Consider the following 16805-nt stretch of genomic DNA (forward strand, 5'->3'; position numbering starts at 1 on the left):
TACATGCCTACTGCTTACTCAGTTTCTCTTCTTTTATATGGTCTAGGGCCAAAATCCAGAGAATAGTGCCACCCAGTTTTAGGCTGGATCTTTTTATGGCAGTTAAGGAAATTAAGAAATTCCAAGCCAAATGTGGTGGCATATGTCTTTAATCTCATCACTCAGTAGCCAGAGGCAGGTGGGTCTCTGTGAATTTGGGATCAGCCCTGGTCTACATAGTGATTTTAAAGCTAGCCAGGGCTGCATAGTGAGACCTTTGCTTAAAAAAAAAAGGAAACCCTGACAGATGTGCTCAAAGGCCAGTTTGGTTTAGGCAATTACCATTTGAAACTCTTCTCCCCAGGTGAATGTAGATTGTATCAAGTTGACAGTTAAAACTAAACATCACTGCTCCCTCCCTCCCTTTTGCTCTCCTTCCCTTTCTTCCTTTCTGAAGTTGTATTTTGCTGTATAGCTGAGGCTGATCTTGAATTTATTATGGTCCTCTTGCCTCACTTCCTGGGATGCTGGAATTAGGCCTGTTCTCCAACACGGTAGCTCTCTTGATTTTCTTATTTCACTATAAACCGTTTCTTGAGTTTTTTCTTATTCCAGCGGTGTGTTAAGAAAGATGTTTTATTGTCATTGATCAGGTCCTCTGTATCCATGATGCTTCTTCCATCTACCGAGTGCCTCTTCTTTTGGAGGAGCAAGGCGTGGTTAAATATTTTAAAGAGAGATTGGACCTGCCCATCAGTGACTGTTCAAGTAATTTGCTTTACAAGTGGAAAGCCATGACTGACAGGTATGTGAGATGAATTATTTATGTATAATTTTTTAACATAGATAGAACTTTTTTTTTTTTTTTTGTTTTTCGAGACAGGGTTTCTCTGTAGCTTTGGAGTCTGTCCTGGAACTAGCTCTTGTAGACCAGGCTGGCCTCGAACTCACAGAGATCCGCCTGCCTCTGCCTCCCGAGTGCTGGGATTAAAGGCGTGCGCCACCACCGCCCGGCTTTAACATAGATAGAACTTGTAAGAAAACTTCTCCCAATTCTTTCCAGACTTTTTCAGTCTTTATAAATACATAGGAAATTAGGACTGCAGGATTACAGATAAACATACTACAGCCTCTGACTTTATGTGGGTTTGGACTGAGTTCTCATGCTTTTGTGGCAGGTTCTCTACTAACTGAGCTATCACCTTGACCTCCTTATGCAATTTTTAGTAATTCTTGTGCTTGTAGGTGGAAGTAAAACCTACTTTAAAGGGCCAGTCTGTCCTATTTACATTTTTGTATGTTTATGTTCTGGTGTAGATATATCTAAATTTGTTGTTAGAGTATTTCTCTGTGTTCTTTGAAGATTTTTGGAGCCATTGTCTTTGCTGTACTTAAACCCAAATGATTTAAAGGGATTTGGATTCCCAAAGGAATGAATATATATATATATATATATATATATATATATATATATATATATATATATATATATACACAGACTAGGCTGGCCTTGAACTCACAGAGATCTGCCTCTCTCTGCCTCCTAAGTGCTGGGATTAAAGGTGTGTGTCACCACTGTCTGGCTCAAAGGAATATTTTTAATTCTGGATGTTTGATTAATATGTTAATTTACTTTTTATTTACTCCACCTTTTTCTTTTTTTCAGTCCTGGGGCCAGAACTTGTGCATGTTAGGCAAGTGCTCTTTGCTGAGCCATATCCCTAGCCTAATTTATGGTTGCAAGTGTTGCAGAGTTTTTGTTTTATTTAAGATTTGGCTAACATTTCCTAAAGAAGATCCTTTAAATGGGAAGCTTGACTCTACATTTAGCATTCCATCTGGAAGTGATTTGTTTGGTTGGTTTTGGGATAGTCTCCCACAGCCCGTACTGGTCTTGAACTTCTACTGCACCTCCAGATTGCTGAGGCTGTATATAGGTATCCACCACCATTCACAGCACCCATCCAGTACTTACATATTTTAAAAAATACTTATTTTAAAATCACATTCATTTATTTTGTGCACATGCACACTTACACACCAGTTAAAAGACAACTTTACAGGAGTCAATACTCTTTCCTTCCTCCAGATCCTTAATTGTATCAGCAAAGACAAGACCATTTTTATAAGTTTTTTTTATTGTTTTTCCCCAAGACAGTGTTCCTCTTTGTAGCTCTGTCTGTCCTGGAACTCGTTCTACAGACCAGGGTAGACTCAAATTCGTAGGTCTGCCTGCCACTGTCTTCTGAGTGCTGGGATTAAAAGTGTGTGCCTCTACACTCAGTTTATAAGGTTCTTAGGGATTTAAGGGCGTGTGCCTTCATGACCAGAGAGTTTTTTTCCTCCCTCTAAGATTGAACCCAGGGCTTCAAGCATACAAGCCTTCATGTGTGAGCTACATCTCCAGCCTAGTGGGGACCCATTCAGTTCACCAGTCTTCAAAGTAAACGGAGATCGCACTACCTATATCATTTTGGATTGTTGGTTTATTGGTAACTGCAGTGTATAATGGCCAACCCCGCTGTGGTCTGTAGAACATGTAAGGAGTCAATGAGAGGACAGAGCAGCTGCTCTGATGATGGAAGTTCACTGCCACTCAGACACCAGCAGTCCTGGTTAAAGTGGATATGGTCCTTTCCTGGGATCCAGGCTGAAATGAGATACCCTTTCCCACTTTGGGACCTGCCCATGATGGGTGGGCCTGTAAAGTAGACTCTGCTTCCCATTTCCCAGAAGTTCACAGTAATAGCAGAAGCCCGCCGCACACATCTGTGACAGCTGTGTTAATCATGTGAGGGGGACCTTTGGTTGATCTGGGAAGGGAGAGTGAATATAAGGGATAGACTTAGTACATCAGCCAGACAGCACAGCAGGCCACACCCTGGAGTGTTTGGCTCGTGCGCTCACCTGTCCCATCTATCACCATGTGATTTCTGTCAAGGAAGTTTGGACATGAGTGAATAGAAGGAGGAGCCTGTAATTGTCTTTGGTGTGCCTTCTTTTGGGTCAGAGCCATGTCCTTCAGCTTTGTGCGGAGAAAAAGTGAGACCCAGCCAACTCTTTTGCACACTGGCAGCTGCTAAATAGGTAGACCACACCTTAGGACAAAATATCTACTTCTGGTGGCATCTCTGATATTTGGTTTGAGATTAACTTGCTTTCTGTTATCAGGAATTCATCATCATCATTATAATCATTATCAACATCATCATTTTGTAATACTGGAAAATGAACCCAGGGCCTAATGCATGCTAGGCAACTGCTTTACCACTTCTGGCCATACACAGCTGTGAATTCTACAGAGCAAGATAAAACTAAGCAGTGTTAAAGGTTGATAATGTTGTAGGAGAGACTGCTTGTTTGGTTCCCAGCCACCCAGCTAGCTTAGACCCAAAATAATCACACAGAAACTGTATTATATAAAACACTGCTTGGGCCGTTAGCTCTAGCTTCTTATTGGCTAACTCTTACATATTAATTCAACCCATTTTTATTAATCTGTGTATCACCACATTGCAGTGGCTTACTGGCAAAGTTTCAGCATGTCTGTCTGACTCTGGCTGCGGTTCCATGGCATCTCTCTGACTACTCCAGCATTTAGCCTAGCTTTCCCTGCCTACCTAAGTTCTGCCTTGCTATAGGTCCAAAGTAGTTTCTTTGTTCATTAATGGTAATTACAGCACACAGAGGGGACTCCCACATCATGACAACTTACTCTCAGTTTATTTATTAATCTTCCTGGGAAGTCTTACCTTTCCTGTTACTTTTAGTCTCTTAGTTTTTTCCTCAACCCAGCTTAGTTTTCGTTTTTGTGTTTTTAATTTATTTTATCTGTATGTTTTTCTGGAAGTGTGTCACTGTGTATATCTGACTAGTTTGGAAGTCAAGATGCAGACCAGAGATGCCTCAAACTTGTAGTGCTCTCTGTCTGCCTTTGCCTCCTGGGTGCTAGCACATCTAGCTTATTTTTTATTTTCGAGGTATGATCTCATGTATCCCAGGCTGTCCTTGAACTCACTGTGAGGCTGAGGATGATCTCGAACTTCTGATCCTTATGTATTCACTTCTGGAGTGCTGGGATTGATAACAGCTGTATTATCATCATGCCCATTTCTACATGGTGCTGAGGATCGTATAGCCAAAGACTTCTAAGATGCTAGGCAAGCACTCTACCAAATGAGCCACATCCTGGCCCCCAGCCTGCTTTTGTTTTGCATCTATCTATGCAGTTTTGCACACGTGTATGTGTGTGTAAGGTGCACACATATTTATTTATATGCATGTGGAGGTCCAAGGTTGACAAATGATATTTTCCTCAATATCTTCACTTTATATATTGAGACAGGTCTCTTGCTGATTCTGGAGCTTGCTGTTTCAGCTAATCTGGCTAGCCAGTTTGTACTGGGGAACCCATTTCTACCATCCTTGCCCTAGGATTACAGCTGGGCCACTATACCCATCCTACATTTACATGAGTTCTCCTGATTTTTTTCCTTTTTTATTGTTTTTATTGCGCTATACATTTTTCTCCACTCCCTTCTCTTTCTCCCCTCTCCTCTTCTACCCTCTCCCATGACCCCCACACTCCGAATTTACTCAGGAGATCTTGTATTTTTCATCTTCCTATGTAGTTCCATGTATGTTCTTCTTAGGGTCCTATTTGCTGTTCTAGTTTCTCTGGGGTTGTGGCCTGTAGGCTGTTTTTTTTTTTCTTTTTGTCTAAAGGCCACTTATGAGTGACCACATATTTGTCTTTCTGGGTCTGGGTTACCTCTCTCAATGTGTTTTTTTCTAGATCTATTCATTTACCTGCAAATTTCAAGATGTCATTATTCTTCACTGCTGAGTGGTACTCCATTGTGTAAATGTATCACATTTTCCTTATCTGTTCTTTGGTTGAGGAGCATCTAGGTTGTTTCCAGGTTATGGCTATTATGAATAATGCTGCTGTGAACATAGTTGAGACATGTCCTTGTGGTATGATTGAGCATCTTTTGGGTATATACCCAACAGCAGTATTGCTGGGTCTTGAGGTAGATTGTTTTCTAATTTTCTGAGAAATCGCTACACTGATTTCCAAAGTGGCTGTACAAGTTTGCACTCCCAACAGCAATGAGGAGTGTTCCCCCTTACTCCACATCCTCTCCAGCATAAGCTTTCATTAGTGTTTTTTAACTTAGCCATTCTGACAGGTGTAAGATGGTAGAGTTGTTTTGATTTGCATTTCTCTGATGACTAAGGATGTTGAGTATTTCCTTAAGTGCCTTTCGGCCATTTGAGATTCCAGTTCTTGAGAATTCTCTGTTTAGATCTCTACTCCATTTTTAATTGGATTATTTGATATTTTGATATCTAGTTTCTTGAGTTCTTTGTGTATTTTGGAGATCAGCCCTCTGTCAAATGTGTGGTTGATGATTTTTTTCCATTCTATAGGCTGCCGTTTTGTCTTGTTGACTGTGTTCTTTGCCTTACAGAAGCTTCTCTGTTTCAGGAGGTCCCATTTACTAATTGTTTCTCTCAGTGTCTGTGCTACTTGGGTTATATTCAGGAAGTGGCCTTCTGTGCTAATGCATTCATGGCTACTTTCCACTTTCTCTTCTATGAGGTTCAGTGTGACTGGATTTGTGTTGAGGTCTTTGATCCATTTTGACTTGAGTTTTGTGCATGGGGCTAGATACGGATGCTTTTGCATTCTTCTACACGTTGACATCCAGTTATGCCAGCACCATTTGTTGAAGATGCTTTTCTTTTTTCTATTGTATAGTCTTAGCATCTTTGTCTAAAAATCAGGTGTTCATAGTTGTGTGGATTAATATTAGAGTCTTCAATTCAATTCTATTGATCCATGTGTCTACTTTTGTGACAATACCAAACTGTTTTCATTACTGTAGCTCTATAGTAGAGCTTGAAGTCAGGGATGGTGATGCCTCCAAAGTTCCTTTCTTGTACAGGATTGTTTTGGCTATCCTGGGTTTTTTGTTTTTCCATATGAAGTTGAATTTTTTTCAAGGTCTGTGAAGAATTGTGCTGGGATTTTGATAGGGATTGCATTGAATCTGTAGATTGCTTTTGGTGAGATTGTCATTTTTCTTATGTTGATCCTACATATACAAGAGCATGGGAGATCTTTCCATTTTCTGATATCTCCTTTAGTTTTTTTCTTTAAAGACTTAAAGTTCTTGTCATACAGGTCTTTCACTTGTTTGGTTAGAGTTATCCCCAAGATATTTTATGTAGCTTGTGGCTATTGTGAAGGGTGATGGTTCTCTGGTTCCTTTCTCAGCCCAGTTATCATCTGTATATAGGAGGACTACTGATTTTTTTTGAGTTAATCTTGTATCCTACCACATTATTGAAGGTGTTTATCAGCTGAAGGAGTTCCTTGGTAGAATTTTTCTGGTCACTTATGTAAACTATCATGTCATCTGCAAATAGTGAAGGTTTGACTTCTTCCTTTCCAATTTGTATCCCCTTGATCTCCTTTTGTTGTCTTATTGCTCTAGCTAGAGTTTTGAGTACTATATTAAATATATATGGAGAGAGTATACAACCTTGTCTTGTTCCTGATTGTAGTGGAATCACTTTGAATTTCTCTCCATTTAGTTTGATGTTGGCTGTCGGCTTGCTGTATATTGCCTTTATTATGTTTAGATATATTCCTTGTATCCCTGATCTCTCCAAGACCTTTATGAAGGGGTGCTGGATTTTGTCAAAGACTTTTTTTTGCATCTAATGAGATGATCGTGTGATTTTTTTTCTTTTAGTTTGTTTATATGGTGGATAACATTGACAGATTTTCATATGTTGAACCATACCTGCATTTTGGGATGAAGATCATATTGATCATGGTGGATGATTTTTTCTGATATGTTTTTGGATTTGGTTTGCCAGTATTTTATTGTATATTTTTGCATCAATATTAATGAGGGATATTCTTAGTTGCATATTTGTGTGGTTTGGGTGCCAGGGTAACTGTCACCTTGTAAAAAGAGTTTGGCAGTGTCCCTTCTGTTTCTATCGTGTGGAACAATTTGAGGAGTATTGGTATAGGCTCATCTTTGAAATTCTGGTGGAATTCTGCACTGAAATCATCTGGCTCTGGGTTTTTTTTTTTTGGTTGGGAGACTTTTGATAACTGCTTTTATTTCTTTGGGTTTATAGATCTATTTCAATTGTTTATCTGCTCTTGATTTAATTTTGGTATGTGGTACCTATCCAGAAAATTGTTCATTTCCTTTGAATTTTCCAATTCTGGTTAGTACAGGTTTTTGATGATATAGGCACTTAGTGCTATGAACTTTCCTCTTAGCTCTGCTTTCAAAGTGTCCACAAATTTGGGTATGTTGTGCATCCATTTTTATTGAATTCTAGGAAGTCTTTAATTTCTTGCTATTTCTTTCTTGACCCAGGGGTGATTCAACTGAGTGTTGTTCAATATCCATCATTTTGTGGGATTTCTGCAATTAGTGTTGTTGAATTCTAACTTTGAGCCATGGTGATCTTATAAGATACAGGGGTTACTCCAATTTTTCTGTATCTGTTGAGGTTTGCTTTGTGACCAAGTATATGACCAATTCTAGAGATGGTTCCATGAGGTTCTGAGAAGAAGGTATATTTTGTTGTGTTTCAGGGGAATGTTCTATAGATGCCTGTTAAACCCTTTGAGTCATAACTTCTGTCAGTTCTTTTATTTCTCTGTTATGTTTCTGTCTGACAATCCTGTTCATTGGGGAGAGTGGGGGGTGTTGAAGTCTCCCACTATTAGTGTGTGGGGGTTGATTTGTGATTTAAGCTTTAGTAATGTTTCTTTTACAAATGTTGGAGCCCTTGTTTTGGGGTCATAGATGTTTAAAATTAAGACTTCATCTTAATAGATTTTTCCTGTGATGAATATGATGTTCTTCTTTATCTCTTTTGATTGATTTTAGTTTGAAGTCTATTTTGTTAGATATTAGGATAGCTACAACAGCTTGTTTCTTAGGTCCATTTATGGAAAATATTTTCCCAACCCTTTACTCTGAGATAATGTCTGTTTTTGAAGTTGAGGTGTGTTTCTTGTAAGCAGTAGAAGGATGGATCCTGTTTTTGTATCCATTCTGTTATCCTGTGTCTTTTTATAGATTAAACTGAGACCGTTGATATGAAGAGATATTAATGACCAATGATTGTTAATTTCTGTTATTTTTGGTTTTGTTGTTGTTGGTATTGTATGTATGTTTCCCTTCTTTGGGGTTTGCTATTGTGTGGTTATCTATTGCCTGTGTTTTTGTGGGTGTAGCTAACTTCCTTGGGTTGGAGTTTTCCTTTTAGTACTTTTTGTAGGGCTGGGTTTGTAGATAGGTATTGTTTGAATATGGTTTTGCCATGGAACATCTTGTTTTCTACATCTATGGTGATTGAAAGCTTTGCTGGGTATAGTAGTCTGGGTTTGCATCTGTGCTCTCTTAGTGTCTGCAGCACATCTGTCCAGGACCTTCTGGCTTTCAGAGTTTCCGTTGAGAAGTCAGGTGTAATTCTGATATGTATGCCTTTATATGTTACTTGGTTTTTTCCCTTGCAGCTCTTAATATTTTTTATTTCTTCTGTATGTTTAGTGTTTTGATTATTATGTGGCAAGGAGACTTTTTTTTTGGTCCAGTCTATATGATGTTCTGCAAGCTTCTTGTACTTTCATAGGTATGCCCTTCTATAGGATGGGAAAGTTTTCTTCTGTGATTTTGTTCAATATATTTTCTGTGCCTGTATCTGGATTTTGCCTTCTTCTATCCCTATTATTCTTAGATTTGGTCTTTTTATGGTGCCCCAGATTTCCTGGATATTTTGTGTTAAGAGTTTGTTGGATTTAACATTTTCTTTGACTGATGAATCTGTTTCCTCTATCGTATCTTCAACACCTCTCTTCTGTCTCTCATAGTTTGTTGGATATGCTTGCATCTGTAGTTCCTGATTGTTTGCCCATATTTTCCATTCCCAGAATTCTCTTGGTTTGTGTTTTCTTTATTGTCTTTATTTCAGTTTTCATGTCTTGAGCCATTTCCTTCCCATTTGGTTGTTTTTTTTTTTCTTGGCTTCCTTTGCTTCCTTTAAGGGATTTGTTGATTGCTTACAATTTTTTGTTTGTCTTTCCCTCCACTTTTAAAGGAAAATTTTCATTTCTTCTTTAGGGGACTCTATCATCTTCATAAAATTATTTTTTTAAAATATTTATTTATTTATTATGTATACAATATTCTGTCTGTGTGTACGCCTGCAGGCCAGAAGAGGGCACCAGACCCCATTACAGATGGTTGTGAGCCACCATGTGGTTGCTGGGAATTGAACTCAGGACCTTTGGAAGAGCAGGCAACGCTCTTAACCTCTGAGCCACCTCTCCAGCCCCCATACAATTATTTTTAAGGTGGTTTTCTTCTGCTTTGTCTGCATTGAGATATTCAGGTCTTGATGATGTTGAACCACTAGTTTTTGGTGGTACCATTTTGCTCTTTATGTTTTTGAATGTGTTCTTACAGTACCATCTGCCCATTCCTTTCTCTCCAGTGGTTATAGGTGGGGTCTCTGCTTCAGGGTGGCCCTCTTCCTCCAGTTGGTGCAGTCGGGGCCTGTAGCTTAGGTTCCTCTTCTTCCAGGTGTAGGCAGTTCCAGACCTCTGATGGACACTGTTATGGCTCTGAGGCTCTTCCAGGTGTAGGCGGGGCCAAGGCTCTGGTGTTTGCTGATGCCTTGGAGGATGATCCAAGGTGTGGGAAGACTGCTCCTGAGTCTTTGCTGGGTGTGGGTAGGGCATGGAATGTGCCAGGGTGGGTTGGGGTAGGGCTGTGGCTTGAAGAGTAGGGTTCTCCAGCCGAGGACCCAGACACTCACCTTCTCCAGGTGTCTTCGGGGTCAAGGTTCTGGTGGTCACAGATGCTGTGGGGGACGGTTCTGGGTGTGGGAGGCTGCTCCTGGTTTTTGGGGGCTTCGCTGAGTGGGGGTAAGGCATGGGATGTGCCTGCAGGTTCTAGGGCCTAGGCATTAATGCCCTCCAGTCTGGAACCCAGACCTTCACCTCTCCAGTGTAGTCAGGGTCAAGGCTCTGGTGGTTTCAAATGCCATGGGGGCTGTTTGGGGGTGGGGGGAGGCTGCTCCCAGGTCTCTGGGGCTTTTCTGGGTGGGGGTGGGGCATGGGATGTTCCTCTAAGAGCTAGAGCCTAGAGAGTAGGGCCCTCCAGCTGGGGACCCAGACACTTACCTCTCCAGGTGGGGGCAGGGCCAAGGCTCTGCTGGTTGCAAATGCTATGGCGGGGTGGGGGGGTGGTTGGGTGTGTGGGGAGGCTGCTCCCAGTCTTGCCCCAGTTCTTCTTATGCTTTTGAAATCAGTTTGATGACCAGAGTTTGGCATGTTGGAGGAGAGATTTGTGTCAAGTACACTGAGTGTCTTGTCTCTTTCTAAGTTTCTGAAAAGTACTTGGAATGAGAGCAGTGGCTGCATTGTTGCTTGTGATGTTTTATAGTGTACATACGGGCTTTGAACTTGATTCCCTTCTCAGGTATGAAAGACTGCAGAAAATATGCTCCATCGCCCTGGTTGGTAAATACACCAAACTCAGGGACTGCTATGCCTCTGTGTTCAAAGCATTGGAACACTCAGCCTTGGCCATCAATTACAAGTTGAATCTGATGGTGAGTTCCAGCCTGCTGTTCTAGCTAGTTCTTTATTGATTTTTAGTTATTTGTATGTGTACCTATGTCTGTGTGTGCGTGTGTATATGTGAGTGCAAGTGTATGAGGGAGGCCAGAGGCATTGGATCTCCCTGAAGCTGGAGATGCAGGAGGTTCTATGCCACTTGATATGAGTGCTGGGAACACAGTAGTGGGTGTTCTTAACTGCTGAACCATTTCTCCAGGCCTTTTCTAGATAGTTCCATTGCTCTAATATTTTGTATTCTAAAGAGTGCTGGAGAGTTTATTTAGCATGATCAAGGCCCTGGGTTCCATCCCCAGCACTGCAAAACAAATAAACATAATTTACTGTTCTGTTGCTGTGAAGAAACACAACTCTTTTTTTTTTTAATTGGCAGCTTGCTTATAGGTTCAGAGGGTTAGACCATTATCATGGCAGAAGTATGACAGTAGGCAGGCAGTCTTGGTGCTGGAGAAGTAGCTGCGAGCTCACACGTTATCCACAAGTTACAGGCAGAGAGAGGAACACTGGTCCTGGCAAGGACTTCTGAAATCTCAAAGACCCCCCCCCCCGTGACACACCTCCTCCAATAAGACCACACTTCCTAATCCTTCTCAAACAGTTCCATTAACTAGGGACTAACCATTCAAACATATGTGCCTATGGGAGGCCATTCTTCTTCAAATCATCACAGTTGGGGATGTTGCTCAGTGCTGAAGTGGTTACTTAGTATGATCAAGTCCTTAGGTCCTTCCATAGCACGGCCAAACAAACACAATTTATAAATTCCCAAAGAGGCAGATTGTGATGAAGTGCTTCTAAGTCCAACTGCTGTGTGGAAAGTTGAATTGGAAGACTGACAGGACTCAACATACAGCCATGTCTAAGATTTATGATAGCCAGAGAATACAAAGGAACATCGGCAAGTGGACGAGTCCTATGGGGTAGAGTCTGGGGAAAGGCGAGTGCAAGCTTACCAGAGGCCTTTCCAACATGGAGTTGCATAGCTTTGGCTGGAAGTCCCCAGTGATGACCTGTGATAACATGTGTAAAGTACTCTTTACTGGGAAGCTCAGGCCATTTTCTTTCCTTCTTCCTCTCCCTCTCCTGTCTCTCTCTTTCCATCTCCCTCTCCTCTCCTTACACCTCATGGTACTAGGCTTGAACCTAGGACTTTGAGCATATGAGGCAAATTCTGTATCACTAAGCTATATTCCTAACCTTCTTAATTTTATATTTTGAGAAAGAGCTTTGCTAATTTGGCCAAACTGACCCTGAATTCACTTGTACTTTATAAGATCTTCTGGGAAGAGTGAGGCCTCATGAGCTACTACTGAGCTAGACTAGCTCTCAGTTATTGACGAACTGTTAGATAGCTGTAGTATTTGAAATGTTCCTTCAACCTGTTGGATTTTTGATGTTATTGTTTTGCTTTTTAGTACATCGACTCTATTGATCTGGAGCCAGTCATGAAAGCTGAGGACCCTATGAAATTCCATGAAGCTTGGCAGAAGCTGTGCTTAGCCGAGTGAGTACCAGGAACTGTCCACACGAGGAGGACAATGTCATTGTGGTTTCTCTGTAATTACTTCACTTGCCACAGTTGCTAAGTTTTGTGCATTTGGAGTAGTAGTTAGGTGGTCTTTGCAGGTGGTTGTGCAGCTTTCATGCAACATTGCATTCAGGTGACACGGGCAGTGGAGAGGGTGGGGAGACTATTAGAGGGGAAGAGCGCTGACTTACCGAAAGCTACAGTGATGCCTACTGCATATAGAAAATTAAGTATAAGCAGGACCTTTCTCTGATTTTCTTTTCCATGTGTTTACTAATTTAGTTTTATTTTAATTAATTAGTTAATTGCTGAAAGAAGGCCTGTGTAGCCCAGGCTGGCCTGGAAACTGTATCTCTTAGGGTGACCTTGAACTCCTGATCCTCTGGTCTCCACCTCCTATGTTCGGGGTTTATAGACATGCACTATCAGGCCTTGTTTATGGAGTGCTGGGAAATGGAATCCTAGGACTATGTGTTAGACAAGGTTTCTTGAGACAAGGTTTTTCCAGACAAGGTTTCTCTGTAGCTTTGGAGCCTGTCCTGGAACTAGCTCTAGTAGACCAAGCTGGCCTTGAACTCACGGAGATCCACCTACCTCTGCCTCCCAAGTGCTGGGATTAAAGGCATGCACCACCATCACCCAGCCTAGACAAGTACTCTAACAACTGAGCTGTATCCCCAACCCTTCACACGGTCTGGTTCTTCTCCTTTCTGTAAGCAATTGAGAGAACCCTGGGGCAGCATTGTATCTTGAGGTTACCATGATCTTCCTGATTTTTCCCTTGAACTATTTTTTTTTTGTTATTTGAGATAGGCTTTTTCTATGTACCTCTGGCTATCCTGGAACTTTCTCTGTAGACCAGACTGATCTCAAAGCTACATAGCTCAAACTGTTGTTTTTCAGTTTAAGTGTTTGCTCTAGCCAGGGCGTTTTCATTTACTGTTATTTAATTGGCCATTGAACTCATAGGCTGCTTTGATCAGCTTAACTCCTTCTGATGATGTACGACGCTGCACTTTTTTATATAGTACTTAGAACCCAGCTAGGTGTGATGCTACATACCTGTAATCCCAATGCTTGGGAGAGTGAGGTGGGAGGATTCATATTTCAAGTCTAGTCTTGTCTATAGAGTGAGTTTGGGGCTGGTCTGCATTCCGTGAGTCCCTGTCTCAAAAATTTAACAACAAAGGGACTTTAATCCATTTTTATTTTCATTCATTTTATGTTTCTCTTTCTTTCCTCCCTTTCTGCCAGCCCTCAGAAATTCTTTTTTGTTTGTTTTGTTTTGTTTTTGAGACAGGGTTTCTCTGTCTGTTGCCCAGGCTGTTCTGGAACTCACTCTGTAGACTAGGCTGGCCTTGAACTCACAGAGATCTGTTTGCCTCTGCCTCCTGAGTGCTTGGATTAAAGGCGCATGCCACCATTGTCTGACTAATTCTTTTATTTTATATTCTTTTATTTATTTGTTTTTGCCTTTGGAGACAGATCTCATTATATAGTTCAGACTGGCCTAGAACTCGGAATCCTCCTGCCTCAGCCTCTGGAGTGCTGGGATTATAAGTTTATTTCAACACACACAGTTCTCATTGCAGTCTTTGTTTTTGTTTTTGGTTTATTGGTGTAGACTCTTGCTGTTTAGCCATAGTCAGCTAGCCTGGAACTTGTAGCAATCCTCCTGTTTCTGCCTTTTGAGTGTTGGGTTAATAGGCATGTACTACCATGACTGGCTGTCCGCATTTTTTATTGAGTAGAATTTCTCAGTTACTGTAGTCAGAAGCCACCAATACCTATCAGAAAATATATTAAAGTCAGTTGCAAGAAACTGTCTCCATATGTCCCATAAGGTTGAACTTCAAAGATGTTTAATTATGTAACCTATTCTGAAAATAGACCTTAGACATTCACTAGTGATTATGCCAAGCATTGAGTTTGGGAACATTGAACATAACTGATGAAAACACAAGTTTTAAAAATAAAAGTAATGTGGGTTGGTGAGATGGCTTAGTAGGTAAAAGTTGTTGTTGCCAAGCCTGGCAACTTGAGTTTGATACTTGGCACCCACATAACAGAAGGTGAGAGCCAACTGTTACAAGATGTCCTCTGACCTTCGCATACTCTCATTGTGGCATGTACTTGCCACATGGACCCACAGACATACTCACTCACACAGAGTAATTAATTAATTAAAAGTATTGTTAAAATGGTGACTGGTCAACTTTATTTTCATCTTGTGTTAATTTCAGTGGCATTCTTGTACCTGGAGGCTTTGGACTCCGAGGAACGGTGGGAAAACTCCAGGCAATTTCTTGGGCAAGGACAAAGAAGATTCCATTTCTGGGTAAAACTTTTTGTTTATTGAGCCTATGAGTTTTACATATTTTTTTTCAGTGCTAGGAATTGAACCTAGGGCTTTAAGGATACATGCAAGGCAACTCTGCCATTGAGGTATATTGCCAGCCCTTATTCAGGTTTTTGACATAAGGTAGGTGTCATACATTAGTTGGGGTAACATGTAATAAGGTTTGTTCTTGTGAAGGTGTGAACTTACTTTTGAAAGTCAGGCACCAAATCATTTGCTACAGGGCTTATCAAACTGAATGTGGCTCCTAGCTTGCTTTTGTAAACCAAGTTTTATTGTAACACAACCACCCAGTTTGTTTTGCATGTTGCTCATGGCTGCATAGTTGAACATTCAATGACTTGTAAAGCCTAGAATTATTACTTAGAGTTTATAGGAGACATTTCTGAATAGCAAGAAGCTAGAAAAAGTTTGTCCCTGTATTCTTCTTACCAGTCCTCTTAGCACTTCCAGCAAAAAGCTGTTCCCCAGAACTCTGTAGTAACCTGTTTGGAAAAGTGCTTAAGCCAGGTGTGGGGCACACACCTTTAATCCCAGTACTCAGGAGACAGAGGCAGGCGGATCTCTGTGAGTTTGATTGAGGCCAGCCTGGTCTACAGAGTGAGTTCCAGGGCAGCCAGAGCTACAGAGAAACCTTGTCCTGAAAAAAGAAACAAACGAGTGAACACACAACAAAAGCAAAAAAGAGTTGAAACTTTGCGTGTGTATGTGAGGTACTGGGGCTCAAACCCAGGACCTCGTGTGTGCTAAATAAGAACTCTTCTACTGTGCTACAGCCACAGCTCCAAGTTGAAACTTCCATTCATTTTAGAGAAGAGAATACAGAAAGATCAGTCAGTGCCACGGGAGTAGCTCTGTTCAAAGTTGCTTATACCAGGTCTTTTTTCTTTCTTTCTTAAAAGAGGTGAGGTCTTACTGTCTTACTGTGTTTGTCTAGGCTGATCTTGAATCTCTTGGCTCAAGCTATCCTCCTGTCTCGGCATCCCAAATACTGGGCATATATCACTATGCCTTCAGAGGCAGGTCTTTTGAATGCTCTTGTTTAATTTGTAAAACCAGATGACATGGGAGCTGGTTGTGCTAAAGGCAGCTCTGCTGCTGGAGATTCAGATAGGAGGGGCATGGAGGCCGAGCTGCCCACTGTGTTTTAGGTATTCTGGTGGCTTTATGAGCTGAAAGGAAGGTTTGCTGTCTTTTACTATCAGCAGAATGTTAGACGTTAGTTTTTTCTACTACCTGTTCTTTTTCTGGATACTCCAGAATTTTGGGACCTCTTTCCCAATAAAAACCCAGGATACTTCCTTTGCTTTATTCTGACCTAAGCTCATTTGGACCGCTGTTATTTTTTGCTTTTTAAGATGGGGTGTTAAGGCTGGGGAGACGGCTCAGTGGGCAACAGACATCCTGATTTGATCCCCAACACTCACATTAAAAGCTTGGTATGACTGTACACGCGTAAAACCTTAACACTGTGTGTGGGGGTAGGGAGAAAGGAGGGTTGCTGTGGCAAGCTAGCCTAGATGAATCGGCAAGCTCCAGCGTCACCGAGAGACCCTGTATCAAGGGAATGAGGTAGAGATTGAGAATTCAGAATTCCTGACTTATTTCTCTCGCCTCTGTACTTGGGTACACATTATTACTCCACATGTATATGTATGTCATGTACACACACAAAGAGAGCATGTGTATTAGTTACTTTTCCATTGTTACGATAAAACATCCTGGCCAAGCAACTTACAGAAGGAAGGGTTTATTTGGTGCTTACAGTTCCAGAGGGAGAGGAGTACATGACCATCGTGGTAGGGAGCAGGGCAGCAGGCAGGTAGGCATGGCCCTGGAGCAGTAGTTGAGAGCTCATATTTTGATCTGTGAGCAGGAAGAAAAGAGAGCTAACTCAAAATGACAAGTCTTTTGAAACTCAGGGCCTGCCTGCAGTAATATTTTTTCCAGCAAGGCCAGATCTCCTAGTTATCCCCCAAACATCCTCCAACTGGAGACCGACTAGTCAAACTTATGAGCCTATGGGCCATTCTCATTCAAACAATCACAGGATGTTTTGATACAGGATGTTTTTACGTAGCTCAGGCTGGCCTCAAAGTTGCTGTAAAGCCAAGGATGACCTTGAACTTTTGATTCTCCTATCTTCCCTGATGCTAGGATTCCCAATAGGCACTAGTTTATGCTTTAGTGTGGAATGGAACCTGGGGTTTTGAGCAGGTTAGGCAAGCACTCCATCATCTGAGCTACAGCTTTGC

At 41.3% G+C, this 16805-nt stretch overlaps 1 protein-coding gene across 3 annotated transcripts in view; it reads left to right on the forward strand.

Moving 5' to 3' along the window:
* Ctps2 (CTP synthase 2) overlaps positions 1–16805 on the forward strand; it is a 124689-nt gene that overhangs the window by 23008 nt on the left and 84876 nt on the right. For all 3 annotated transcript variants that reach the window (XM_038317259.1, XM_038317258.1, XM_038317260.1), the window contains exons 8-11: positions 633–784; positions 10506–10638; positions 12079–12167; positions 14435–14529. In XM_038317259.1, the coding sequence (XP_038173187.1) occupies positions 633–784; positions 10506–10638; positions 12079–12167; positions 14435–14529 (469 nt within the window). The remainder of the gene's footprint in view (positions 1–632; positions 785–10505; positions 10639–12078; positions 12168–14434; positions 14530–16805) is intronic.

Source organism: Arvicola amphibius, chromosome X (genome assembly GCF_903992535.2).
Source record: "Arvicola amphibius chromosome X, mArvAmp1.2, whole genome shotgun sequence".
NCBI lineage: Eukaryota > Metazoa > Chordata > Mammalia > Rodentia > Cricetidae > Arvicola > Arvicola amphibius.